General features: G+C 46.1%; 1 protein-coding gene across 1 annotated transcript in view; it reads right to left on the reverse strand.

Moving 5' to 3' along the window:
• SPAG17 (sperm associated antigen 17) overlaps positions 1-26,842 on the reverse strand; it is a 178,349-nt gene that overhangs the window by 24,186 nt on the left and 127,321 nt on the right. Inside the window, exons 26-37 of the mRNA XM_036015092.1 lie at positions 25,694-25,811; positions 22,910-23,088; positions 21,130-21,289; positions 16,929-17,146; positions 11,689-11,827; positions 10,164-10,318; positions 7,848-8,036; positions 6,003-6,148; positions 5,767-5,897; positions 3,521-3,648; positions 1,409-1,591; positions 338-451 (exon numbers count right to left, since the gene is read on the reverse strand). Of these exons, the coding sequence (XP_035870985.1) occupies positions 338-451; positions 1,409-1,591; positions 3,521-3,648; positions 5,767-5,897; positions 6,003-6,148; positions 7,848-8,036; positions 10,164-10,318; positions 11,689-11,827; positions 16,929-17,146; positions 21,130-21,289; positions 22,910-23,088; positions 25,694-25,811 (1,860 nt within the window). The remainder of the gene's footprint in view (positions 1-337; positions 452-1,408; positions 1,592-3,520; positions 3,649-5,766; positions 5,898-6,002; positions 6,149-7,847; positions 8,037-10,163; positions 10,319-11,688; positions 11,828-16,928; positions 17,147-21,129; positions 21,290-22,909; positions 23,089-25,693; positions 25,812-26,842) is intronic.

Below are 26,842 nucleotides of genomic sequence, written 5' to 3' on the forward strand. Positions count from 1 at the left end.
TCAGAAACTCCTTTTTCTTCTTCCTAGTTCATTCATTAAGTCATTCTGCACTTCCAAGAATGTCCGATTTCTCTGAAGAGAATGAAGGCTGCTACTTAAGTGCCTCCAGAGTTATTTATGGCTTAAGCCAGAGCCTAAAAATCATTTGGAAAATTCGGTGTATAAGGAATGAGATTTCCACAGAAACAAGAAATTGCAAGGAGGGAGAAAACGCTTCCCAGAAGTGGCAGGGGCGGCCCTTCCCGACAGTTTCTGCCCTGGGACGCCCCCCACCACCCCTCGCACTGAAACGACAGACCCCGAGACACGGGCGGGTGTGGGGGCGCCTCTGCCTCACCATCACCAGCTTCAGGAGGTCTGCGGCGCTGCCCCGCTCCGCCTCGGTTCTGGAGTCCTTCACCGCCATGCCCCGCAGCTCGTCCTCTTGCTTCAGGATGTGGTTGATGTAGTCCTACATTGGCAGAAGAAAACAGATCCACAACAAAGAGAAATAAGGTACAGAGACACCCACATAATCATCATCAACTTGGAATGTCACAACAAGATTAGGAATACAGAAGTTCGCAATGGTCAACAGCCACAGTTCCCAGGCAAGCAATCTGGAAAGTCTTTTCTTGAATATTTTAGCAAGCAAAGACCTGAAGATCCCGAAGCGCAGCCTGAAGGGCCGCAGGATGTTAGAACTGTATGAGGACTTCGGAGAGGCCTGGCCACTGACTCTGTGGTCCAGCGTCCTCATCAATAAGATGGACAGAGCTGGGTTAGAAGATTCCTAGAGTCCTCTCCAGGGAGGGTCTTTGTAATTCTATTTCTGAATGTAAGTTGCTTAAGCATGCCTTTGCTTCCAAGGGGAATATACTTCACTCTTTCCATCTTTACTTGATCTGTTTCCACAAATGACGGTCCCCAGCTCTCTGCCAGGTGCGGGGCACAGCAGCATAATCAAACCACATTTGGTCCCTGTCCCGAAGGAGTTAACAGACTAGCCAGTGAGTTGTTATAGACGTGATTATACAATTAACCGAATCCTTACAAATTCTTAGGCCATTTTTAAAAACCAACAGTATTTGTCTTCCATGACACGTTTCAGATTAATGTGTAGTTCTACCTTTTCCCAGAGGTCGCTCGGCTAGTTTTCCGTATAATGAGAAAGGATGACTCTGTATAACAATCATGTATAAAAGTTACTTATTTTCTCCATGTCCTTGGGGTCTCAATACTCCAGTACCTCGTGGGAATCATGCAGTATTTCCTACCTCTCAACTTCCTACCCTCTGGAAGATTGGCACTCGTGTGTTACATTGAACAGATATTGGTGAAATTATCTAATTCGGGTCCACGAAGAAACCAAGGGGATTGACTGCCCTGGGCCTGATTCTTCTGGGCCAGGTAGCCAGGAGTCCATTACCTTCAGGGAAGTCTGCAGCTTCAGTTTCACCTCATCCGTGATGACCTCGTGCTGGATGAACTGGCGGATCTGCAGCACGCTAGGGCTCTTGAGTAGAGGGGCTGGGGCGCTCACCAGCTGTTTGGCCTCGTTGTAAAAGCCCTTCCAAATGTAAGTGCCAAACGGAGGTCCTGGAGTTTTCTTCTGTTAACAAACAAAGCAAAACCACCACCAAAGAAGTCTGAATTTTTAACTGAGTGCTTATTATGTAGACACTGGGATAGGAACAACTAGTTAGGGAATACAATGGTGAAAACAATAAGTAATCCCTGCTCTGGAAAACGTTCACAAATATGAGACCAACTGGTAACAGAGCTGGGCGGGCTTCCCTCTTGCGTGTGTGGCCCAGAGCCTGGACATTCTGAGACCCCGGAGAGCACATGTGACGCAGCGCTATGCTGTGGCAATGCAGCTGCGGCCCAGCTCGTGCCACGTGCGTGTGACTGTCCTTTAATGCCCACAGGGAGCCCGAGATGCTGGGAATTAAACAGTCATCAACTTTCTGGTCCCATGCATATTGTGACCTAAAAAGATCCTTTGAGAGAGAAATCGTCCACAGAGCTGAGTGGAGTCGGAGCTCACACTAGACCAAGCACGCCCCCAGTCTTCCCAGGGTCTCTGGGGCAGGAATATCTGCCTTCGAGTGGCCTCCGTCCTCTGTGTTCTCGGGGGCGGTGTGGTTGGAGGCCCTGAGTCCTGCAGTGTGTCTGATGCGCTTCATTTTAAATCGCTATTCAGTGTCCAATGCCTGGTCAGTGATACCCACTCGGGGTCTTGCCTGGGTCGGGTCACTCCCACTGGGTGTGCTCACAGCTATAGGAGTTGCAGAGGAAGAGACTGAACTTCCTTTATTAATCTCACATGTGACATATTATTTGTCATTATGCAGTGCTTTCAACTTGAATATATAACCGTATTAGTGGGCCATTTGGCACAGCCTTTCCATGTTTTAGATAAGGAAGCAGGGGTCCCATGTGACTTGTCTCAAGTCCCACATTAATAAATGGTAGAGTTGGGCCTAGGATTCAGATCTTCATTCACTGCACTGACTGTAGTTGCCAAACTAAAATATAGGGCTAGGAGGTCTTTGTTATCTTAAGTGTTCGTTACTCGTGCCCCTGCTGTTACAAAATTGTGCAGGAAAGCAAAAATCATCATAACTCAAAACATCATCCTCTTCGCTTAACCCAAGTATTGCTCTCCGATCATCTCCTCAATGACTTCCCTGAACTATACGAATTTAACATGGGGCTGATATTCTGGACATATCACATACATTGCTTGCAAAATGAAATGGCAAATCTTGCGAGATTCGGGACTTTATGACTCTTACTCAAGACATTTTCTTTCATTCTTTGAAAAAAACTGTAGGTGGGGTTTCTCTAATGTTAATTTTTTAATATTATAGTTGCAAATCCCTGTGTATAATCAATCCTTTAGACTATTCTTATGCACTCACTTTGTGAATTAAGACATTAAGAAAAAGGAGCCCTGGCTGGCATAGCTCAGTGGATTGAGCGCGGGCTGCAAACCAAAGTGTCGCAGGTTTGATTCCCAGCCAGGGTACATTCCTGGGTTGCAGGCCATAACCCCCAGCAACCACACATTGATGTTTCTCTCTCTCTCTCTTTCTCTCTCCCTTCTCTCTCTAAAAATAAATAAATAAAATCTTTAAAAAAAGAAAATCATTAAAAAAAAGACATTAAGAAAAAGGAAAGAGGGAAAAACCTAAAATTGCGTGCCAGAACTAACACACAGGGAACACGAGAAGGGAGGGTTTCTGTACTGCACAGTATCAGTGATCCCATGACAGCAAAGGTTACTCAGGGTGGGCATTTTTGTATCATAAGAAGATGTTCAAGCCTGCAATGTAGGATAAAAGAAACAAAACAGATTAGCTAGTCGGGTGTATCTAAAATCTACAATGTTAAAGTCTTCAAATATAAGGTTCCTTAAGCCCATTCACAATTTACATGAGAATGACAATATGTGGACAGACGGGGGGCCCGAGACTCTGGCTCACGACTGGATGCACATGCAACGCTGGTGACTGTCCAGCGAGATGCCCTCTACCTCCACTGCGGGAAAGGTCTCCCAGGTCCGCGACTGCAGGTTAGGAGGCACGATCGTGTCCAGTTCTTTCTTCATTAGCCACGGTGACGCTTCATGGAAAGGGTGAAGGACGGTGATGCTGAGGGCGCCTGGTTCAAAGAGAGTTATCAGAAAGTTACTTCTCCATCAAAAATATTCTACAAATTTCAGTGAGTATTCACTAAATTCGACAAGCACTTTTCGAAAAGTGAGACCCAGCGATTACGCTTAAGGGCCTTCAGAGCTGAAAAGAAAGGGGAGGCTTTTGGTCACTGTAACACTAGAGATGGGACGGACACCACCTGAAAACACGCACCGACGCGGCTCTGTCCTCCAGACAGCACACCCGTGTCCCGTCCGGCCCACCACTGAAGGCTCCCGAGCTCGTCTCCTTCTTCCCTCGCCGCTGCCCCCACCTCCTGAGGTCATTTGCCTCGGAGAGATGCTGCTCTGGACCGGGGCGAGGACTCGCTTTCCTACCCAGGTCTGCTCTGTGAGTGGGGCTCCCCAGCAGTGGGGCGGCCCTTTGCGTTCAACTGTGACGTAAACTCCCTGTCGACTTCCCGTTACTCGCAGGGTAACCCTGAGTCCGTAACATTTTCTCACCCTGCTCAACTAGCACCGTTCTCCCCATGTGCTTCAGGTGCCGCGGCCTCCGCACCCTACCTTCCCCAGTGCTTTATGCTTCCCGCTGTGCACTCTTTCTTCCAAGAAAGCCCTCCCTCCTGAATTAACTAACTCCCACTTATCCACCAGCCTTCGGCTCCAGTGTCTTCAGGGAAGCCTTCTAGACTTCCCTTCCTTCATAGACCTCACCCCAACTTATAATCACACAGTTGTGTGACTATGCAATTTACGCGCATCTCTCCAGTTCAACATTAAGCTCTCTGAGAGCAGGGCCCGCGAGCTCTTAGCTCGCCATCGTGTCCCTAACCTCCAGCCAGTGTCTGGCGCATGGTGGGTTTTCAAGCAGATGCTTGTTAATGCAGTTTGAATTCTTATTCTCATCCAGCTTCACATGTGCACTGTATGACTAGTCAGAACACCCTGGTCTTCATATTCACAGAGAGCACAGTTTATAACATCTGGTGTGTGCGCACTGATACACTAAAACATGTAAGTGCACAGAGATGCAGGCGTATTCATAAATGAGCACAGATATACCCTACCAAGAAATGCACAAATGTAGAACCAGCATACCAGCTTCGCACAGATAATATGCAAGTTTATATCTATGTTTAAATACACATATTAGATATGCTGATGGTTATTACTTAATGCAATATGTATCTCTAACCTTTAGTCACATACAGATTTCTTTGAAATGGATCAAAATAATATAAATGTCCAATGAATACATCACAAAACTTATCCTATATTCCAGGTTGGCTCCTTAACTCCCACAAAAAATGTACTTTCTCTTCTTATTAAATTGATTAAGGCAACACCTTCAAAATGACAAAAAATTGAACTTATCAGAGATATCTCACTTTTCTTTCTTTTTTCCTACCAAGATTAAACAAGCATTTAGAAAGACAAAAATCACACAGTCATATCAATAGATGCTGAAAAAGCACTTGATAAGGTACAGCACCTATTCATAATAAAAACAGTAAAGTGCGAATAGAGGGAGCATTCCTCAACATAACAAAGGCCATATACGACAGACCTATAGCCAACATCATACTCAAAGGGCAAAACTTAAGAGTTTCCCCACTAAGATCAGGAACAAGACAAGGATGTCCGCTTTCACCACTCCTATTCAACACAGTACTGGAAGTCCTAGCCACAGCAATCAGACGAGAAAAAGAAATAAAAGGCATCCAAATTGGAAAGGAGGAAGAAAAACTGTCATTGTTTGCAGATGACATGATAGTGTACATAGAAAATCCTACAGACTCCACCAAAACACTGCTCGACCTAATAAGTTAATTTGGTAAACAATCATTTAAATAGGATCCAAGGTACATACCTAACATATTTAGACACAGATACAAACCTGCTTATAGGTAGGAAAAGGACTCGCCTGCAGTTTACATAGGTTGATGCTCAGACAAAACTTGGTATAAACCCAAATGACTGCATAAACGGGCTGACGGGGCCAGGTGGGAAGCAGAGTTGAAAAGCGAGTGAAGAGAAAGAAATGGAGAAGACTCGGGCACGGCCGGGTCGGGAGGACGAGAGGTGGTAAGGGGGCCCAGAGGGCTCCAGATGCCCGGCTTCCCTACCTGGCTGCTCCTGCACGGGCTCCTGCAGAACCACTGTGGTTGGTCCCCCGCACGCCAAGGACAGGTATTCTTCGATCTCACTGTCTCGCAGGAGCTCCACTCCTGATCCATCGGCATAGACAACAAAAAACCTATTTGAAGAAATAAAAACCTAATCACTTGAAGAATTCACTTCAAATGCTGCTTGAACTTGGAATTAAAAAATAAAAGTCCTGGTATTGTTTTGATCATATTACCTGGGGATGTGTTCACCATAGACTTGCAGGTGATTCTTTTGAAGGTGAGCAGATGATAAGCTGTCGTAGCCTTCAGGGACTGCATTTAACTCATCTTCCAGACTGTTCTCAGGTAGCACAGTTGATACACTACCATCAGCCATGACCTAAGGGACAAAGTGTATAAGCAACTTAAAAGAAAAAAAATGCCATAGAGCTTACATTTCTGCTGATCCCATTTGAGAAAGCAGGTGGTTTTTGGTATTCTTAGAAAGTCAGGGATGGTCATTTACTTGTAAGGTATTGCTAAGCATAGATTGCTTCAAAGCGAAAACCTATGAGCAGCACGTCTCCACCCACAAGCCACACCTGGACTATGAGAACAAACTGGAAGCAAATCCAGAATACCCCAGGGAAGGGGACCAGGATGGCAGGGGATCCAAACCTTCTGAGGATTATTAGTTCAAGGAACTGGGAATTTTAACCTGGAGGGAAGGCTGCTCATGTGACAGTCATCTTGAAACACTGAAAGAGTGACAACATGAAAGGGGTTTCCATGCGGCAGCTCCAGGCACAGGATTAAGACTCCTGGATGGACGGCACAGGGAAACAGCTTTGGTATCAATGTGGGGAGAAAGGCGCTCGCCACTCCCACTGTCTGGATATGGCATGGGTTTCTCCGGGAAGCATGGGTTTCTCCGGGAAGCAGTGCGGTCCAGGCTGGAAGACCACTGCAGAGGATGGCCAAGAAGAGCAATCAAAGCCTAGAAGAACGCTTGGCCTGGATGAGCCACAGGGTTCAACCTGGAGGGTTTCAATTCACTGTGGACTGACATTGGTTAGCAGCCAGAACTCACGCTGGGAAGAGCCTTATTTGCTTAGTACAGAAAAGTAAGCTGGACGGTGCTTGCCTGCATACCAAAACAAAGTTGGGGACTGGGGGTACGGTTCAAAATCTAAAAAATAGCTTCACTGGCCCCTAGCATAAACACAAAACTCCCCTTTTGGATGAGGAGTAATATGTATATATGCGCCTAGAGGAGAGGTTGGCCAACATTTTTTCAAGGGCCCGAGAGTAAGTGCTTTAGGGTTCATGGGCCATCGGTCTCTGTTGTGACCACTTGCCTCTGCCGTTGCAAGCTGGGCAGCCGGGGACAATGTGTACACACGTGGGCACAGCTTTGCTCCAGGAAAGCTTTATATCACAATACCGACATTGGAATTTCCTGTCAGTCTTATGTGTCATGAAATATTCCTCTTTTTGATTTTTTCCCAACCATTTAAAAATGTAAAAGCCATTTTTAGCTTATGAACCTATATAAACAAATGGCCATGATTTGCCAATTCCTGGCCGAGAGGAAGGAGGGCAGCTGTGGTTCTGCGGGACAGGGGAGCAGAAGGCAGGGCTCTGCCTCGTGTAGCTGAGCACCTCTCCGGGCTCCCCTCCTCCCCATCGTACCCCACCAGAGCCCCCAAGAACTGAAATTCTCACCAGGAGTCTCTGCCTACGTCCCATGTACTTGCTCTTACTTTAACCCGGACGCCGACCATTCTTCCACTATTCCTTTGTGTCGGCATTATTTATAGATGCCCAGTGCTGTTTCTTCCCTTCTCCCCTTCTGCTCCAATTAATTACTTGGCTTTAGCACTCCCGCCATCCCCATAGCTGGGCACGCTGTCCCCTACGGAATTGTACTTGAGAATCAAAGATGTTGACGGTCATTACTGCTCACACATGGTATCAGCAGGAGGCAGATAACTCACCCCAGAGCAGCTGAGGCAAAAAGCTACAGGGAGGGTCTGTCATGTGGAATATCAGGCAAGCAAAGGCCCAGCCCCTCTCTCTGTACTAATGATGTACTTCACCTGAAAGGTGTTTCCCTGGGGATCCAGGACCTCGCAGACCACCTCTGACGTGTGCTTCATGATGTACGTGCTAGCTCTCAGCTGCTCACGCTTTTGGAAGGGATGGTATATCTCACTGCTCGACTCATGGCAATATACAGCTGAACAGTCCTTGTCGATATAAAGACAGCCTGTGTTTGGAGGCAACACCTGGAAGGGTGTCAGAAAGAGATAAATTACTTAAAATTCTTTGTTCAATTTAAGGGATTTGGAAAAATCATTTTAGTAAAAAAAATTATCCACAGATCTCTGCCACAAACTGTGTTTCCAGGAAGAAAACCCAAGATAAACCTGGGATAAAATTATTATTATTTTTTATTTTTTTAAAGATTTTATTTATTTATTTTTAGAGAGGGAAGGGAGGGAGACAGAGAGAGAGAGAGAGAAACATCAATGTGCAGTTGCTGGGGGTCATGGCCTGCAACCCAGGAATGTACCCTGGCTGGGAATCGAACCTAGGACACTTTGGTTCCCAGCCCGCGCTCAATCCACTGAGCTACGCCAGCCAGGTGGATAAAATTATTTTATCAATTTGCTTTAATAGTTCTTTCAAGTAAATGCCTTGTGCCTTTTTATTTCAGATATTTAATATAAAATAGTAACATATATTTTAACTGAAGTAAACATACTTGGCCCTATTCAAAATGTCTGGAATCCTTTATGTTCTCGGGCAAGAATCATCTCCAAAGGGTCAAAAGCTTTTGGGACAAATGATTTTAGAAGCTCTTTGTCCTCATCCCGCCTGTGGCAAACCTACTCGTGAGACATTCTAATCATGGAGACTAGCAATTGCTGTACCCACCTCCTCTTTGATGTTTCGAGTAACATTTCCACTGCTGTCAGGGTACAGCAGCGGCCAGTGCCAAGCCCACCTCCCCCTTTTATGCACGTCCTGAAACCCAGCCCACTCACCCTGCTGCCAGTGCTGAGACCACCCGAAACAGGACAGGCAGAAGGCATTTCTGAGTGCCGCTTTGCCAGCTCTATACGACTAGAAAATTATACAACAGGTGTTGATAAACTTATGTTGAGGTGTTTCCTTTTCAGTTGGGAACTAAGTCTGTGCATTTTTCAACCAGGAGCGACCCACCTTCCAATCTCTTCTTGGACTGTTTCAGGAGACTGGGCAAACCTGGGAGGGACCAGTGGCTATACAACGGTGGCAGACACCGACTGTTCCACTCTGCAGCTCTTCCCTCTTTATGCCTCTCCCCTCAGTGGGAGCTGTCACTGGTGCTAAAATTCCGAGGCCTTGGTGGTTGAAACTACTGGTGTTTGGGGCTGTGGTAACAGCAAGCTAAGCACTGGCCACACCTCAGAATCTTGGGAGATGCGCATGACATCTGGCAGAGCGCAGGGCACTGGAATGCAAATGCTGCCGATCTGCCCGAAATGCATGCTCTGAGTGCTGCACAGGGAAATCGCACCCCCTTCTCCAGAGCACTTCTCACCTGCAGCCCCCTAGCACTCTTCTGGCCCCCTAGCACGCCGAGCTGCATGAATAGGGGTTGATTAAGCTAACATTATCAGGAGAGACGGGAGGCATAAACTGGCCTCAGCAGCTTTCATAGTAACAAATGCTTGTCACTGAGGTCTTTGTCCACCATCTTCTGCCTTTGAGCTCTCAGTATCTTGTGGCCTTATGTGACATCCTGGCACTTGTGTGCCTTCTCCAGCAAGTGGAAGACAAGTCCTTCTAAGACACTAAAGGGACTACAGGTGACACCAGGAGGCTGGCTGTGTTTGACACCAGGAGGTAGAGGAGTGCTAACAGAGCTCTCCCAACCCTCCAAGGAGGAAGCTTTGCATCAACTGGGCAATCTGCCCTGCCAGAGCCACACAGCCCTTCCTGTCCTGGGGGACATCAGGTAGAGTGGGGCTGGGCTGGAGGTGGGCAGGACGGTGGAGTGAGGATAAGAGTGGAGGTGGCAGGAGGTGAAGCTGGTTGGTGGGCACAGGTCAGGTCACCGAGTGCTTCTAACACCCACAGTGCCTACCACCATCTACACCAGGGATCCCCGACAAGTGTGTTCTGGTTTGTTGGCTTGATCCAAAACTACCAAAGCACTGCACGACAAGCAGGACCGTGTTTTTCTGGAGCGGGCTGTCAAAATGTGAATGCATAAAACAAGGCTGAGAAGCCTGCTCTGTGATCGGATGAGATGAGAGAGAAACAGCCGACCCCTTGGCCGACGAGTGCACTGCCCAGAGGAGTGGGTTTCCTAAGCCAAATGGACCCTCCCCTTCGGCAGTCCCCATCTTCCGCCCGAGACCTACCTGGTATGTGCCCTGTGGCTTTGCAATAATAGACGTCCCGTCCCCAAAGGTGGTGCAGCAGCTACTGTCCTCGCAGTTGGTGATGACAGTGGCATAGTGTGAGCTTTCTATCCGCATGCACTTCACCTGCCTGGTGACACTGTGAGGACCTCTGGCTGTGGGAAAAGGCGCGGCAAACCGAGCTGAGAGGATGCGCACACTGGGAAACAGGCTGCCTGCTGACTCGGCTCCTGTCTCCCAGCTGCCGGACCGGCAGTCCGGACCCGGTGCTGGGCGCTCACGCCACAGGCTGGGGTGCGCCCCCCGCCAACACGGGGCGGTCCTTCCAGGAGAACCTTTCTGACTTACTGCAGTGTGCTGTTTCGTTCTCACTACCCTTTTTATTCTGAGAAATAGGAAACATCCAGAAAAGCATAAAGTATAATTTTACTACTCATATACTCACCAATCAAAATTTCTGCTGGTTAGTATTCAGCTACATTTGCTTCAATGTATTTAATATGTACATATGAATTTATTCTGGGTTTATTCCCTTCTCTGGCAATCCATTTGTACATGTTTATGTAACTGTGTATTAAAAACGTGTATCGTACTTTGTGCGCTTTAAATTGGCACAAGTTATAAATTATTGTGCATCACTCTGTAACAGCTTTTGTTAGCTGAGCTGTTTCGGGGCCCTCGGCCATCCTGACACACGTGTGCATGTGTACATATGCATGTGCACTTCTTTCCTTGTAACTGCCATACAGCACCCATGTGTATGTACCTACCATGTTTTATTTTCCTGTTCTGCTGCTGGTGGACTTCTATGCTTTCCCAGTATTTTCCTATTTTCTCAGTGTTGCCAGTGGTGCCCCTGCCCCCGTTTCCCTGCACAAGTGTGTGTGTGTGTGTGTGTGTGTGTGTGTCATAAATCTACCCACAAGGGGGCCGGTGCATCACATGACAGGGGCCTTTCCAGTCCCCTAGATATTTTTAAATTGCCCTCCCAAGTGACTCTTAGAGTGATGTGCAAGTTCCCCTCACTAGCCACTCACTAGCCAATTTTGTTGCACTTAATTTGGCAACGAAGCATTTAAAGCATTAAACAAATTCTGCAATGAAAGAAAAGGAGCCAGGGAATAATTTTTCTCCAAAGATCTCATTCAAATTTAGGTCAGGAATGCTGGCAGGCTCTTAACCCCTGGAACAGGTGCCCATCACTCAGCAGCGGCAGCCTGCCTCTCTCTCCCACCACCTTCTGACAGAGGGGCTGGGGATTCAAGGGGAGCTATCTAAGGTCACCCATCTGAGGCAAATTTCATTCCTTAAGGATAAAAAAAATTCAGGTCTAAGAGCTAATGTCCAGGACCGCTGAGTCACGATTATTAGCTTACTGTTGCCACCAATTCAGACGGCAGGTTTTCAGTGGTGAGGATGGAGAAGCCACCGTTACTACCCCTGCACCACCAGGAGCTGCCACCCTACTGCTCACCTTACTCTGAAGACATGAAATAGTGCCTCGTACTTGGGGAAGAAAACTTACACATTTCGTCCGGGGGAGTGATGCAGTCTGCGTACACTTGGTAAAAGGTTGTGATCCTGGTGCCGTCGGCGTGGTCCACTATCCGAGTGCCATCCTTCTTTTTGACAATGACCACCTTGTCCTCTCGGGTTGTCATGACCTGGACACGCAAAGGCGGGGCGTGACCGTTTGGTCAGGTGGTTAAGCCCAAGGGCGCCTATTTCACACTCTACGGAATACCAGCAGAGCCCGGTTACTTGTTAAAGGTGAACGTTTTATCGCATCTATTTGGTCTAATCTAACCTTCACAACCCTGGGAGATGGGCAACGATATCCCCATTTTGCAAATTAGGAAATTTAGGCATGGAGACGTCAAGAAACTTGCTCAGAGTTACTGGACAAGTGCCAGGGCTGGGGTTGGATTAAGGCTGTCTGGCTTCAAATCGGAAGCTCCTCTGAAGCGTTGTCGTGTATTTGTGAGTTGTCATCCAGTCCGGCCTGACCCCGGTCTGTCTGGGAAAATGACCCAGGCCCTGCTTCCTCGGAAGCGAGAGGTTTAAGGTGACCGTGGCCCACTGAGGCTGCCTGGCATGTGACGCGGGTTGGCGAGCAGGAGTGAGCCTTGTGTCGTCAGCACAGAGCATGCGGGGTGCGGGGCACAGAGGCGGCGGCTTCTCTGAGTCGGGCTAATCTGTGCACTCGTATGCTCCTGTCTGTCGCTGCCCTGCGTGCCCCACGCACCCCGCCGGGGCCTGGGGGTCGCTGCTGGGCCTCCCAGTGAGTGAGGCTGCTGCACTGAACACACTGCTTTCCTTCCCCGAAGCTGGAAATGCGGTGGAGGTGGAAGCCGACTGTGGTCTGGTAGCATGTCAGTGTTAACCCGTAATCCCTTCTGTTCTGGGGGAGTGGATTACTGTGGAAAATGGAGAGATGGTCCGACAAGGGAAACACTGTGTCACCCAAGGCAGGAAGCCAACAGTCAGCCACCTTGGCAGCCCAGGTTTTCCAGGTCTGTCCCAAAGCAAGCCTACCGAAGGCGGGTTTCCAGAGGGCTGACTCCATGCTGTGAACTGTGAGAGGTGCGAGGGACGCAGTGGTGAACGAGACCAAAGCTGACACCCTCACTCTCTAGTGGTTACGGACCAAGGGAAGGACCATCACAAAGAAGTTGCTAACAGAGCCACTGGAGGGACCACTGTGTCCACAGTGAGCGTTGTGGCACAGCCTGACCCTCTCCCCTCCCCCGCTGGGGAAGCAATGCCAGGGCGTGGGGTGGGTGTCGATGGAGATGGAGAGCAGCAGTGCAGTGAACGGCGTGCTGGAGGCCAAGGAGGCCAGGGCGCAGTGGGGAGAGTGGGGGTAGGCCCGGCTGGAAGGCAAGGGAAGAAACTGGGGAGGGCTTTAAGCCACATTAAGGACTTCAGCCTTCGCCCCATGGGCGACAAAGCAGTACTGAAGGGTTTCAAGTATGTGGAATAGTGTAGGAGCCACATGAAAAATCTAGTTAGTAACCGGCAAATGCTTCAATGTGAAGGAGCAATCAGGCCTTGATATGTGTACCAACTAAACAGGTGACCAGCAAAGCTGTAAACCCCCAGGGGGGTGTGTGTGTCAGACATGGAGATGCATGGCCTGGGGTCTCCCTTCAAGAAAGGATTTGCTCCCCAGCTGTGGGGAGCAGCGAGCAAACAGACCTCAGCTCCTTTGGCATCTGTCTGAGGGGCAGAGAGGTGCTCTGCCTGACACCTTGTCCCAAGCAGCCGTGTCCAGTGACTGAGCGGGGCGGGGGCTCCTGCCACCGGACTTGTGACAGACACTGAGACTGGAGACCCTGGCTCCTGGGCTCCGGTGGGCTGACCAGGGCCTTGCTGGGTCGGGTCTGCACCGCAGCTCAGCTTCTCCTTCCCCCTTCCATTCCTGGATGGTGTCCCTAGTAAACATCTTGCACCCCAAACTCCATCTCAGTGTTTGCCTCTGGACAGCCCAACCAGCAACAATAATATTGCAAATTATGTAATGCAGATTTTAACCACTGAGTATTGCCGAGCCTATACTGTCCTAACGGAAAGGGCCACATTATTCACTGAAGAGCCACAGATGTGACACTGAGCTTGCTAGCCACTTTTGACTCACATGTCTAGGGCTATTGAGAGCAGGTGATAGTTAGCTTCTTATTCTTGCAGTAGTCAAGATCACTATACTTAAGAGAGAAATGCAGGCTGATCATTAGTTTAGGTTCTTGTCATTGGCACTCTCAGCCAGGTGTGTATCAAGACACATACCACTGTAGAATGTGGTATGTGTCTTGATACCACAAGGGTGTGGGGTACCAAGACACATGCACTAAGAACATGCACTCTGGGGTTAAGCTACCCAAGTTCAAATCCCGCCTTCACGGATGGCTGGGTGACTTGGGCAAGTTGCTTAACCTATCTGTGATCTAGTTTCTTCATCTGCAAAATGGAGCCAACATGAGTGTCTTCTTCAGGGATGTTATGTGATTAAATGAAATAGCACTGCTAAGCACTTTCAGCCATCGAGTTAGCAATGATTAATACTTGCTCTTTATCCAGCATACAAGGTCTCTCTGGAAAAAGTCCAGCCATTGTTAATATAAGAGAACAGTTTGTGTGACATCGATGTAACCTGGCAGCCAAGGAGAGTGGACTGGAATGCACACATGTGGACAATGGTGACTTCACTGTACTAGTCAGTGGGGGTGCTAGATGCCATTGAGTGAGCCTGCGTACTGTGTGGCTGTCACATTCAAAATAACTGAGTGAGCAGAGCAACAAATCTGCATCAGATTTTGCATTAAGCTTGAACATTCCTCTGCAGAGACTATTTGGACGATTCAGAAGGCTGCGGCTACGGGCAACTGATGATTGGCAGCTTCATCATGACAACACGCCTGCTCATGCATCATGTCTCATGCAAAGTTTTTTGGCAAAATATCAAATCACCAGGGTTATTCAGCTCCCCTACAACCCAGATTTGGAGTCTGTGACTTCCGGCTTTTCCTCAAACTAAAATCACCTTTGAAAGGGAAGAGATTTCAAACTGTTGATGAGATTCAGGAAAATATGATGGGGCAGCTGATGGCAACTAGGAGAACTGTGTGAGGTCCCAAGGTGCCTGCTTTAAAGGGGACAGAGGCATCATTGTCCTATGCACAATGTTTCTTGTATCTTGTATCTTCTTCAATACATGTCTTTATCTTTCAGATGACATGGCTAGATACCTTCTGGACAGACTTTGTGGATATTTACATGTTATTAATTAGAATTATTCAAGCATTTCATAACATCTCATAACACTGACATTTTCTGGTCATTACAGGGTGGGATAGTCATTCCTAGGGGTGGCCAGAACACAAGAGCAAGAATGTTTACTGAACACCTGATAGAGCTGGCCCTGGTATTAATTTTCCCAATTATTTCAGATGATGGCTATCATCTCCACTTTATGAATGAGGAAGACCAGACGAGAAACCTGTCCAGAGCCATCCACCCAGGAAGGTGTGCGCCTGGGGTGCAAACCCAGGTCTGCCTCACCGCAAGGTCAGTGCCCACTCCTCTAAAACCTGACGCTTCATGGCAGGTGTTATGAAAAACTCCGTTTTCAATTTTGTTTCATGTGATCATGTTAGTTTCTTGGCCCTTATTTGCATAGGGGGCTAAGCACATGGGATCTGGGATGCAACCTTGGGGTCCGCGTTCTGACTCTACCACTTGCTGTGTGATCTTGGAAAAATTTCTTAACCTCTCTGTAGTTCAGTGGCCTCATCTAAGAGTGGAAACCATAGTTTGTTGTGGGAATTAAATGAGTTAGTGCATGAAAAGCACTGAGAACAGGGCCTGGCACACAGTGAGTGCACAGGAAATATCATCATCATCATCATCGTCATTGTCATTATTATTGTGTTAGGTGTCTGCTGTTTAATTCATGCCTGCATCCACACTCTTGGATGTTGGTTCATGCTTCCATAATGGTGGTAGGTGTCAATAAGAGAAATTGAAAGTTATTAATTAAGAAATATTAACAAAACTTGCATTTTGAACCAAGTAACTGCATCAGGGATTGAATTAAAGTGAGTTACTTGAGGTGACCTAGAAGCTTTCCTGAGATCATACATACTTTGAGACTCACAAAAAAAACATAACTGGCAAACAAGCCAAGAGATTATGACCTTATTATTTCAGAAAAAGACTGAAGAAGAAAGGAAAACACATCTGGTTAGATGAGGTAATTGCTCTCAACAGCAGCAGACATTTTGCTTCTGACCAGCATCATGTGGTTACAAATGGGTAGGTAGTCCAGAAAACAGAGATGAGGCACTTAGGAAATTCTTTGTTTTGTTTGGACTCAGAGGGACGAATATTATAAACAGTATTCATCAAAGCTCCACTGAAGGGTTAGAAGACCAGCTGAGGAATGGAAAGAGGCCTGTCTGTGCTCAGTCACCAACAACTGGCTCTCATCCTGCCTCCCACCGTGTGCTCTTGGCCACATTACGTAACCTGTGAGACCCAACTGCCTCATCTGTGTGATAGGATTCGCTGGTGCAAGGACTGATGAGATGATGTATGCAAAATCCCTAACAGAGAGCCTGGCATATAGAAGGTGTTGTTATTCATCCTAGGAGTTTCAATTTCACATCCTAAACAAAACCACTATTTTCTATACCACTCATCTGTCACTTATTTTTATGCCACGAATAAAATCTTTTGTATAATTGCTCTGTGGTATTCTTGAATTTTTATGGGAGAATCTCCTTATATATACTGTAAGTTCTTTGAAGTCAAGGATCATAAACAAATTCCTGCCACTCATATCAAGTGCACCCAAAGCAGTAGGAATAAGACATAGGCCCTTATTTCTAGAAGGTAAGACATATACACAAATGCATTCAACACAAGGAAAATATGAGACGTCATTAATCATACATGTCTTAGAGTAGCACTGAAAATTCATGACCCATGTTTCATTTCAAAAGTTAGTATTTCATGATATTCTATGCTGGTCAAATAAACCACAAATGCTTTCAGTTTTGGGGAGATGGATCTATCCATTCATCCATTCATCCATCCATCCATCCATCCATCCATCCATCCATCCATCAATCTATCCATCTATCCACCCACCACTTACTGCTTAAAAATTGTTATTGAAAATTTATTATCTGCCCAGCACTCCTCTATGCGTTGTTTCAGAATTACAGTGATTTAAGAAATTGTGCAATACACAACAGTCCGCCATACCGTTCCAGTGATAGGGTCCGTGGCCTGAAAGGAGAGAAACGGTGCCAAGTCTGCTATTGTCTCTGACCCTCTGGTGCCGATGCGATCTCCTTCAGGTGTGGTTGTGAACCAGGTGCCTGCGTGAGTCTCCACGGGAGTCGCCGTTTGACCTACGTCTGTGGGAGTTTCGTGGGTTTCACTCTTCTGCAATACTGTTAACTGATTTTTGTGACTTCTGCCTGCGGAAGTTCAAGTAAAATCAAACACAACAATATAACTATATCAATGATATAAATCACTCACTGTTTTGGTTCAGTGTAAAGACATTGTGGCATAAAAATGATAAGTAGTATTCGTCAATTATATTATTTCTCTAATGATAAAAATACCAGGTTATGAATATCTTAATCTCGGCACTGGAACCTTGGCTGGATTCTCATCACCTCCTTCCAAATGTGCAGATTCATACAGACAGTTCGCTCTCTATGACATAATACCTGTTCTGGTCAATTTCTGTGTACCTTTGAGCCTTGCTTATATTTCCCTGGATCCCAGATTTTTGGTTTTGTACTATGGTTTTTATTTTACTATATTTTATTTTAAATCCTCACCTGAGGATATGTTTATTGATTTTAGAGAGAGAGGAAGGGGGTAGGGAGAGAGAGAGAGAGAGAGAGACAGGGAAACATTTAAACATTGACTGGTTGCCTCCTGTACAAGCCCTGACTGGGGATTGAACCCGCAAAACTTACGGATGTGCCCTGACACGGGACCGAACCCACAACTTTTTGGTGTGTGGGACAATGCTTCAACCAACTAAGCTACCTGGCCAGGGCTGGACTGTACTTGTAAAGCCTACTTTTTCTTCCCATGTATCTGTCAAACTTTCGGACTCCTTTTAACTTACTGGACTCTAGCATTTTACTAGATTTTTAACCTTTCCTTCCCCTGAGTTTGTCATTTTATCAGTCATAGATAGAAAATATCTTTCTTCAGTCCTGAATCTGAAGAACCTTATCAACCAGGTATTTCCTTGGCCTCTCATTGGGGAAGAGGACTTGCACAGCTTAATTACTATGTCGACAATCATCTGATACATACCTCCCACCCCTCCCTGCCACCATCCACGTGGAACAGGAAAATCTAACTGAAGATATCCTCACGAAAGTCCACGAACAATGCTTCTAACCCTCCAGCAGGAGAGATTTATTTACTCTATCTGTATGAACAATAGTGAGTACTCTACAGATGAGATTTGCCAGTGTCTCCAGGCCTCAGTCCAAGTAAACTTAGACCCAGAAACAAGTTGCTAGCAAAGAGAGAAAAGGATTGTTAACCAGAAAGATGCTTCAGTTTCCTACCATGAAACATGTATTAGGGCATGCATCTTGGCCTAAGAGGAAGACTCGGCCGATGGTGGGAACCAAAGAAGACAGATGCATCAAGCTAAGCCTTTCCATTGCTGTGAGATCCATTTTGGACACACATGCTGTTTCCAGAGCAATAAAGGACAAGATGGAGAGGCCTATAAAAATCACTTAGAATGCAGCTCAGAGAGCCAAAATTTTACATGGAATACGCTCTCAGATATTTATTTAAATGAACTGAAGACATATGCACACAAAAACCTGCAGACAAATGTTTAAAAGCAGCGTCACGACAGTTGCCAAAAAACTGGAAACCACCAAGAAAAGAGAGCCCATAAAGACTGTTGGTGGCCACGTAAATTGGTCCAACCAGTACGTAAATCAATGGGAGGCTTTTTGAATACGAAAGATGAATCTACTGTACAATGCTCTCCCCCAAAAAACAACTAGAAGCAACCAACACAGGGTGCAGCCAAAGCAGGTTTACAGTTGTGCATACGTGAAACACAGAGTTTATTCTTGTGTTACTGTTTATTATAAAGTATTGTATTACTGTCCATATGGACAACTGCAAACTTACTTTTGTCTCACTCTGTGGATCTCTCAGATGGTGAGTGGATTAACAAACTGCTGCACATCTACACAACAGGATGTTATTTTATTAATTAAAATAAATGAGCTGTCAAGCCATGAAAAGATATGGAAGAATCTTAACTGTAGTCACTGAGTGAAATAGGCCAATCTGAAAAGGGCACAGACTATAGGACCCCATTATATGAACTTCTAGACAAAACTACAGGAACAACAAGATCGGGTCTGCCAGGGACGGCTGGGGGCGGGGCAGAGAAGAATGACGACGTGGAGCACAGGGGCTCTTTACGGCGACAGAACTCTTCTCTGTGATACTTGAAGGGGGATTCACGACATTAGGCTTTTGTGAGAATTCACAGAACTGCACGGCACAAAAAGTGAATTTGACTTCACAACAGCATATCAATATTGGTTCATCCATTTTAACAAATGCAACACTTCCAAGACCTTAATTAAACACAGGGGAAGCTGAGCCAGGAAGAGAGGAAGTAGTAGGTGGGAATTCTCTGTACTGTGCTTTCAGCTCATTTTTTTTCTGTAAAATTAAAATTGCCCTTAAAAAGTCTGTGAGTTAAAAAAAATAGTGAATGCATTGACCCCGATGGAAGGGCCGTAAAGAAATCCGAGCACACGATGCTGGCAGTGGGAGCCCTCCGGAGCTAGTTTGGGCAGTTAGACGAGGGGCTACCCCACCACCAGCACCCCAGGCCTGGAGGCAGGAGCGGGGAGCCCCTGAGCTGGGAAGCTTAGAAAGCTGTGGGGAAGGCTTCTGTGTGTTCCCACCAGGAGCCCCCTGCTGCTCCCAAAGGAAAATCTACCTCACGAACTTTTGAGTTACCGAAAAAGGAAGCACTTTGCTTCCACACAAGGCGACAGGGCACTGTGGTGAGGCGTGTGAAACTGGCCGAAAAGACTGAGTCTTCGTCTCAGATCAATGAAGGCCTGTGAGAAACTGAGATAAATGTGTAATGCATGAAAGAGAGTGTGTGTGTGGGGGGGTAGCTGCTCAGACTCGAGTCCCAGCCCTACCACTCACTGGCTCAGAGACTTCAAGTAGGTTTCTTAACTTCTCTTTGTCTCAATTCCCTCATCTGTAGATCGGACTATTACCATATGCATACCTCACGGGACTGAGATGAGAATTAGCTGATTTAATGGAGGGCTGGACGAAAGCAGGTTTACAGTTGTGAATATACAAACCAGAGTTTATTCTTGTATTATTATTTATTATTGTATCATTTTCCACTTGAAGAACTGTAAACCCACGTTTGCCCCACCCTGTATTTTAAAGTATTCAGAATTATGCCTGGTATACTCACCTCCTATACATAAGGATCTCTTAAAAATGAAGATAAAATAATGAAAGTCCCAATAGCAAACCAAATAAAGATATGAACAGAAAGTTCACAAAAAGAATAAAAAAGGAATAAGCACCTTCAGACATTTATCCTCATCAGTAATCAGAGAAATGCAAATGAGGATAGCAGGAAGACGGACTGTCCACCAAACTGGGTGAGATGGAAGAAACACCGCTGCCCGTCCAGCACTGGCAGGTGTGGGGACGCAGCTGGTCTCACAGGGCGCTGGGGGCGGGCGAGCAAACTGGAACGGCCTCAGGACAGCAGGTTGGTCACTTAGATCGTGGCCGACACTGTCGACTTACCCAGCTGTCGCCCACCTTTGCTGCCCCCACTAGCAGTGCTCATCTCCCGAGAAAAGCGTCAGAAATGTCACAATGAGCCAGGGCCCCCGCCAGGTCTGGTCACTGAGACCCAGGGTGAGATGCCCATGGGGGCAGGGGGACAGGGCCCAGTGGGACCTGGAAATACCTTCCCTCCCGGATAAACAGAGACACTTGGAAGCTCTCGTGCTTGCCCTCTCTCCCTCTGGCTTTGGGAGTTCCTACATGAGGACCCCATGCCTGGAGCTGACATGGCCTTCTTGCAGCTCCGAGGAAAATGTCAAGAGAACACAGAGATGCTTACTCAGAATCTTGATGTTGGTATGCGCACCCAGCCCGAAAACCGCAGCCCTAGCGGCAGAGCTAAGGCTGCACGGGCGTACATAATGACGCAAGAATATGCTCCTTATTTCTTATGAAGGGAAGAAAGCAATTCATGTGACTGCAATTAAAATCATATATACACGTGAATATATATGAATGCAGTCATTAAAGACGAGAAGAGCAATAATGACGACACTGAACCTTCACCAAGCACTCGCTCTCTGAGATGCACGGCAGAGAGGCTTCCCTTGGCAGTTACCTTTCTTTGTGAGGACCGTCTCCGACGGCATTCTCTCTGGTTTCTGCTGAGAGCCCGAGTCCATCAGGTCCCCGCTGGGGCGGCTTGTGGGGCGGCTGGCAGGCGCACACACGGGCCCCGAGTCCGGACTGCTGCTCACGGCGCCGTCTGCAAAGAGAATCTGAGGGACAAGCACAAGTCCAGCATTCTCGGAGGCAGGGAAGAGCCCGGTTAACAAGGAACACGGTGCGTTAAACTGAGTTAGGTTAAAAAGGACCAGAGAAGCGCTATTTGCAGACTTCCAGGCTCAGCATCATAAAGCGTGTGACAGAAGGGTCGATTTGGAGCTCAGAGACAAAAGCTTGATAACCAGCATAAAAATACTACTTTTTCCATTTACCTTCTATGCTATTTGTTCTCATTTCCTGTTTCTTATTAGATTGACTTGTTTTATGTTTTTTCCTTATTCACCCTTCCCCTGTAATGACTGGGAAATTATCCACTGTTTCATTTTTTCTAATGACTACATTTAAATGTATGATACAGTTTTAATCAGTATCTACCTAGTATGTACAGTATCTAGAGGCACTGTTGATATATAATCTACCCAGGATCAGTATTTATAGACTCCCAATGAAAAGGACAAGAACCACCAGTGTGGCTACTAAGAAGTCCAATGTCTGTCTTAACTCTTTTGTGGGTAACTGGTTTCCTCAGGAAGCTTTTGGGGTTGCCTACCTACACCATCTCTAAATTGCACTACGACACATTGAAATAATCTTTCGATAGTTAGTATCCCTCCTGATCGGCACTTAGTTGTCCTGTTTAACCTGAAGTATTGTTTTTTTAAGCGCTAGGAACATTTACTAGATTCTTTCTTTCATTATTCTATTTTCTTCTTCTGGGAATTCTACCACATAGGCCCCTTCTCCACGTCTCCTACCTTCCTCTCCTTCCCCCTCCGCCCATCACCTTTCCCAGTGTCATTTTTAGTCTCTAACAACTCTTGATCCTTTTTCCATGGCAACTTTTAAAAACTGTTATTTCATGGACTGGGAACCTCTCAAGTTTCTGCCTATAATGCTTCTACTCACTTTCAAGTTTTTTTAGTTAAGCTATTTACTCTTATTTTGAGATGCCATTCATTTAATTTATTGAATGTTATGCTTTGCTTTCCTGGGGTTGGTTTCTCTCCCAAGCTGATGGTGCTCGGGTGCACGGTCCTGTTTCTGACCGAGAACTCTGGTCCACTGGGCGTGCTGTTTGCACAGAGGAGCCCTGCCCCGGGGTCGCTGGGAGGGATGGAGCAGGCACACGGCTCCTGGTATCACAGTTTCAGGTTCCCACCCTCAGGGAGCAGTGAGTTACCTGGCACACTGCCCTGACTTCTGAGTCTAGCACTCCATCTGTGAAATGGCTGTGTTAAAACTCCCATTTTTAAATTTTGCTGTGGGCTTTAAAAAATATGTTTTAGACTCTGCATTTGTTTCTCCATCAGTTAATCTCATCTGACTTGAATTTTCTAGGAATTCTCCCAATCTTCTGATCCACTGATGATCCAGTTTGCTGTTCTTTAGTATCTGCAGTCATGGATCATACGCACATGGCAAGTGTATGTCCTGTACGGCACCGGTAAAAGCATGTTTCTTCTAACTATGCCATTCTTTATCTGTCCTTTCCAACTGTCATTGCACTTTCAAATGAGCTGCTCCTCTTCTATGTCACAACGCTGCTCCTCACTCATCACTCTGTGTGTTACTTCGCAGCAGGGAAGAGTAATCTATCGCACACGTTCCCTTACCTGTGTGGACCCGTCCAGCATGTACTTGACCACCGTGCCCTGACTGGTGATGACTCTCGAGGCCTCCTGCTCCACCAGGGGCATCACCGCTCTGTAGAACTCGTAGAACTTCCCCTTCTGAGGGTAGCTCTGTCGGATCATTATGTCCCAAGTAGGTTCCTCACTGTCGACACATTTATCTTAAAGGGGGGAAAAAAAGCCTTACAATGAACTGGGCAATGCTGAGTGGCTGGGATTTTATCTTCCTGCTCAGCTTTTTTTCCTTCTTTGGTCTACATGTAAGTAATCGGGCCGTTCCCATACAACACCGATGGCCCAGAGTCCTGGCTCTTTGCTGCCTTTGTCACAGTCGAATGTGGGAAGCAAGGTCCTCTACCAGCACTTACTTCCTAGGCACCTTCTCCACGTGGAAGCTGTTCTCTCTAGCGATGGCCAGGACATCTCAGGGCAAGACGAGGACAGAAGCGGAAGTGTGCTGTTTCAGACGCTCCCTCCTCTGTTGCCCGTGAGAAGGCTCTCACCCGCCCCCCCCCCCCCACATTGCTCCCCTGGTGTCCCCTGGTTGCCTGGAGCCCCAGGGGAAGTCACCCGCTCAGGCCGGCCTGCCCTAAATCATGCATCATCCCTCAGAGTCAATGTGATCCCTGCATCTCCAACCAAATGCAGCTTCTTCTCAGGCTGCTACTCTTAAAGTGTCAATCAAGGAGAAAAGCACATATTACATTCAAAGGAAAGTACTATTTTTGAGACTTTCTGGCACCCAGTAGCTACCAGGTTTCTGGTCATTGAACAATTTCCTCTTCTCAGTTCATAACGTAGTTTATTAACCTGTGATGGTGGAATTTCAAGGACTAGATCAAATTGGTGGGAAAATATTTTGGAATGAGGGTCTTTTATGACACCTCCTCAAGTGGCAGAAATAACATACATTTGAGATATTTCTATATGTTAAATGTTTTGTGTATGTATTTTATTTAGCCCACCTCAACAACCCTTTAAGGCAGGCACTTTTATTTTCCAGAGTTTTCAGATGAAAAAAACGGAGTTCTGGAACGGTTAGAACTTCTCCAAGGTCACACAGCCAGTAAGTGGCAGAGCTGGGATTTGAACCAGGTCCCTGAGCTTAACCATGTCCTTCTGCTGTACAAACAGCCACTACCACTACCACCAACACAAGGACGAAAACCTAAGACTGGAACACTATGTTCCAGATCAGAAAGTATTTTCTCATTTAATACTTATTAGCAGCCTGTTTAGTACATGACGTTATTTTATAAATGAAGAAACTCAGGGGGAGAGGGGTTGTGACCTGTCCAAGGTCACTCAGGCAAGAACTCCCAAGTCCAATCTCTTTCTTCTTATGCCACGTGCCCTCCTCTCCCTATGGTACTGCTACTTTGGCATTTATATTGCAATTAAGTTCAGGCTTGAATTAGAATATAAAACATGACAGATTTTTAAAAGATCATGTGTTCCAGGCAGAGTCATTATTAACCACACTGTCTACCTAGACAGAGGATGAAAATATCAGACTATAATGAAACTACTAGAAAAGACAGGTGAAACAGGTATTAAGTTGGGGTTTGATAATAGGACCAAGCAAACAAGCAAAAAAGCAAAATGTCCTTGAACTTGAAATCAATATTCCTCTTAGTACACTGACAGCATCTTCAACCTCGGAAGATGCCTGGTGGCCATATGGCTTGGCGGCACCCACAGTGGGTCCCATCATGGAGGACCTGGACCCCTAGGAATGCTGGGAAATAGAAAAAGAGTCCACAGTCTATTTTTAGTAACACATAAAGCCTAATGAAAAGCAATATTGAGACAAAAAAGATCATTTACATTTAGTTTCCTTTCATTTGCTTGGCAAGTAAATACAACATTAAATTATTTTCAATAGGTGTACTCTTTTCCTTCGATAGATACACTTTTCAAATATGGTGTATATAAGAGAATAATAATAAAGAGGATCTTTGGTTGTGACTAAATCAGGGCTCATTGCTATAACACAATAGTTATCAGAAGAAAAAACATGGTCCAATGACAGTGAGTAATCGAAAGGGCCACAGAGTGGGTTAGGACTCGAGTCCTAGTTCAGTGCTTGCTTTGTTGCATCTCCCTACTTCTACGACAATAGTGGGTCTCCATTTAAATAATATTCATATTCAAGCACTAATGTGGATGGCACGTCAGATTCAAGAAATTCTACTTGTACTTATTTATTCGTTTTAATAGGTGAGGGGCCACGTACAAAATCAATAGAAATGACAGACTATAAGGGTATGTCCTGACCCCTGGGAATAAGACAGGTCGTCTCATCCGTGCCGCCTGCGCCGGTCTCGCTGTCCTTAGTTTTGGCCAGACCTACACCTGTGGCCTTTGTAGAGGCAGGGAGACAGGGCCACCTAGCAGTCCTTAAGAGCCCTTACTTTGCCATGACTGGACCGAGAATAGCACTTTATTGAAGATTTCTGACACTTAGACTTGAGTGGTCTTGGGCAAGTTACTGAACCTCCTGAAGCCTCAATTGCATTTTGTAAAACAGAATTATTAGGAGTTAGCTTATAGAAGTTATGTTTTGTCATATATGGTAAGTTCTTAAGTAAATGCCTAGCCCAGAGTAAGTACTAAAAATGGTTATTATTATTCTTAGCCCATTGTGTTCATTATCAACAAGCATGTGTAATTGTCAGGAAAAGTCACCATCTGAATGGTGACTTAACTGTTTTCAATATGACTTTTTGCCCCCTGCCTCCCTGCCCGACCCCAGGGAGCACTCACCTGTCGACTCATTCCCAATGAAGGTCACTAGGAGCCCATTGGGGCAGGACACGTTGAGGTTTTGGAAGGTGGGAACAAAAACAGTTTCTTGTACATCAGGTTCTGGTTCTACTTCTTCCTGCAAATAATTCAACATGTGAGTGATTGCTCATCACCTCATAAATGAGCTGCTGATGTACTATGCCTACGCAAGAACTTGCTGAGGGCATAGAATATGACTTGCCCCTGAGTAGTGAGCCCTGCAAGGGAGCCCATAAAAATGGCTGCACCCTTGATGCAATTTATATCCTGCTTGTAGAAGGGCACACGGATATGTGACACAGTTAAAGAACAGAGCCACGTGGTGGTTGGTGCATCTTCCCTCAGAAGAGGGGGCTATCAGAGTTAATGACAATAATTAGGAAAACATCCTGGAGGATTCGGGGCTTGAGTGAAGCCTTGAAAGAGGGTCTGTCTGCATGTGCAGGGCGGCCCAATGCCACCCCGCCCTCTTGTGCAAAGGACTCTTAGCATCTGAAGGCTGCAGGCATTATGCTGTTGAGAGACCTTATGCTAATGAGCTCACACTGCTTTTGTATTAAGTAAAAATAAAAGAAACTAACAGACAATTAAACAGCTATTTATAAACTGATGAGGGTTTGGGTGTATCTACTTAAAAATGCTAATTAATTTTATGCTAACTAGGCTGGCACACCTTGCTCGGTTACGTGTGCTCCAGAAAGAAGGTCGCCGTGGAGCCACAGCTAGTCCCTAATGACAGCCACCTCTGTTTTCCCACTTGGCTCTCTTTCGTTCCCCTCTAAAATCATTGCACCTGATCCCCCATTGCTGGATTTCCCATTTGTTCTAACCATTATTGACCATTTAGGTTGTTCTGTCTTTGTTACTAACAGAGAATAAAATCTGGTTAGCTGAAAATCAGTTAAAAACACAAAGCAAAATTAAGAGGAAAAACCTAATAATTCTCAAAGACACGCCCTCTATCATCACACACAAAACCAGTAACGATACCCACCCTTCCATCTGTCCATCTTTAAAAATGTTGGGTGAACCAATTGCTTTATTATCAAACTGCTTTCAGCCAAACAAATGAATTACCTGGGATTTTTCTGTTCAACACTTGAACACTTGCACTTAACAAGGGTCAAA

The sequence above is a fragment of the Phyllostomus discolor genome, chromosome 14 (genome assembly GCF_004126475.2).
Source record: "Phyllostomus discolor isolate MPI-MPIP mPhyDis1 chromosome 14, mPhyDis1.pri.v3, whole genome shotgun sequence".
In the NCBI taxonomy this organism is placed as follows: domain Eukaryota; kingdom Metazoa; phylum Chordata; class Mammalia; order Chiroptera; family Phyllostomidae; genus Phyllostomus; species Phyllostomus discolor.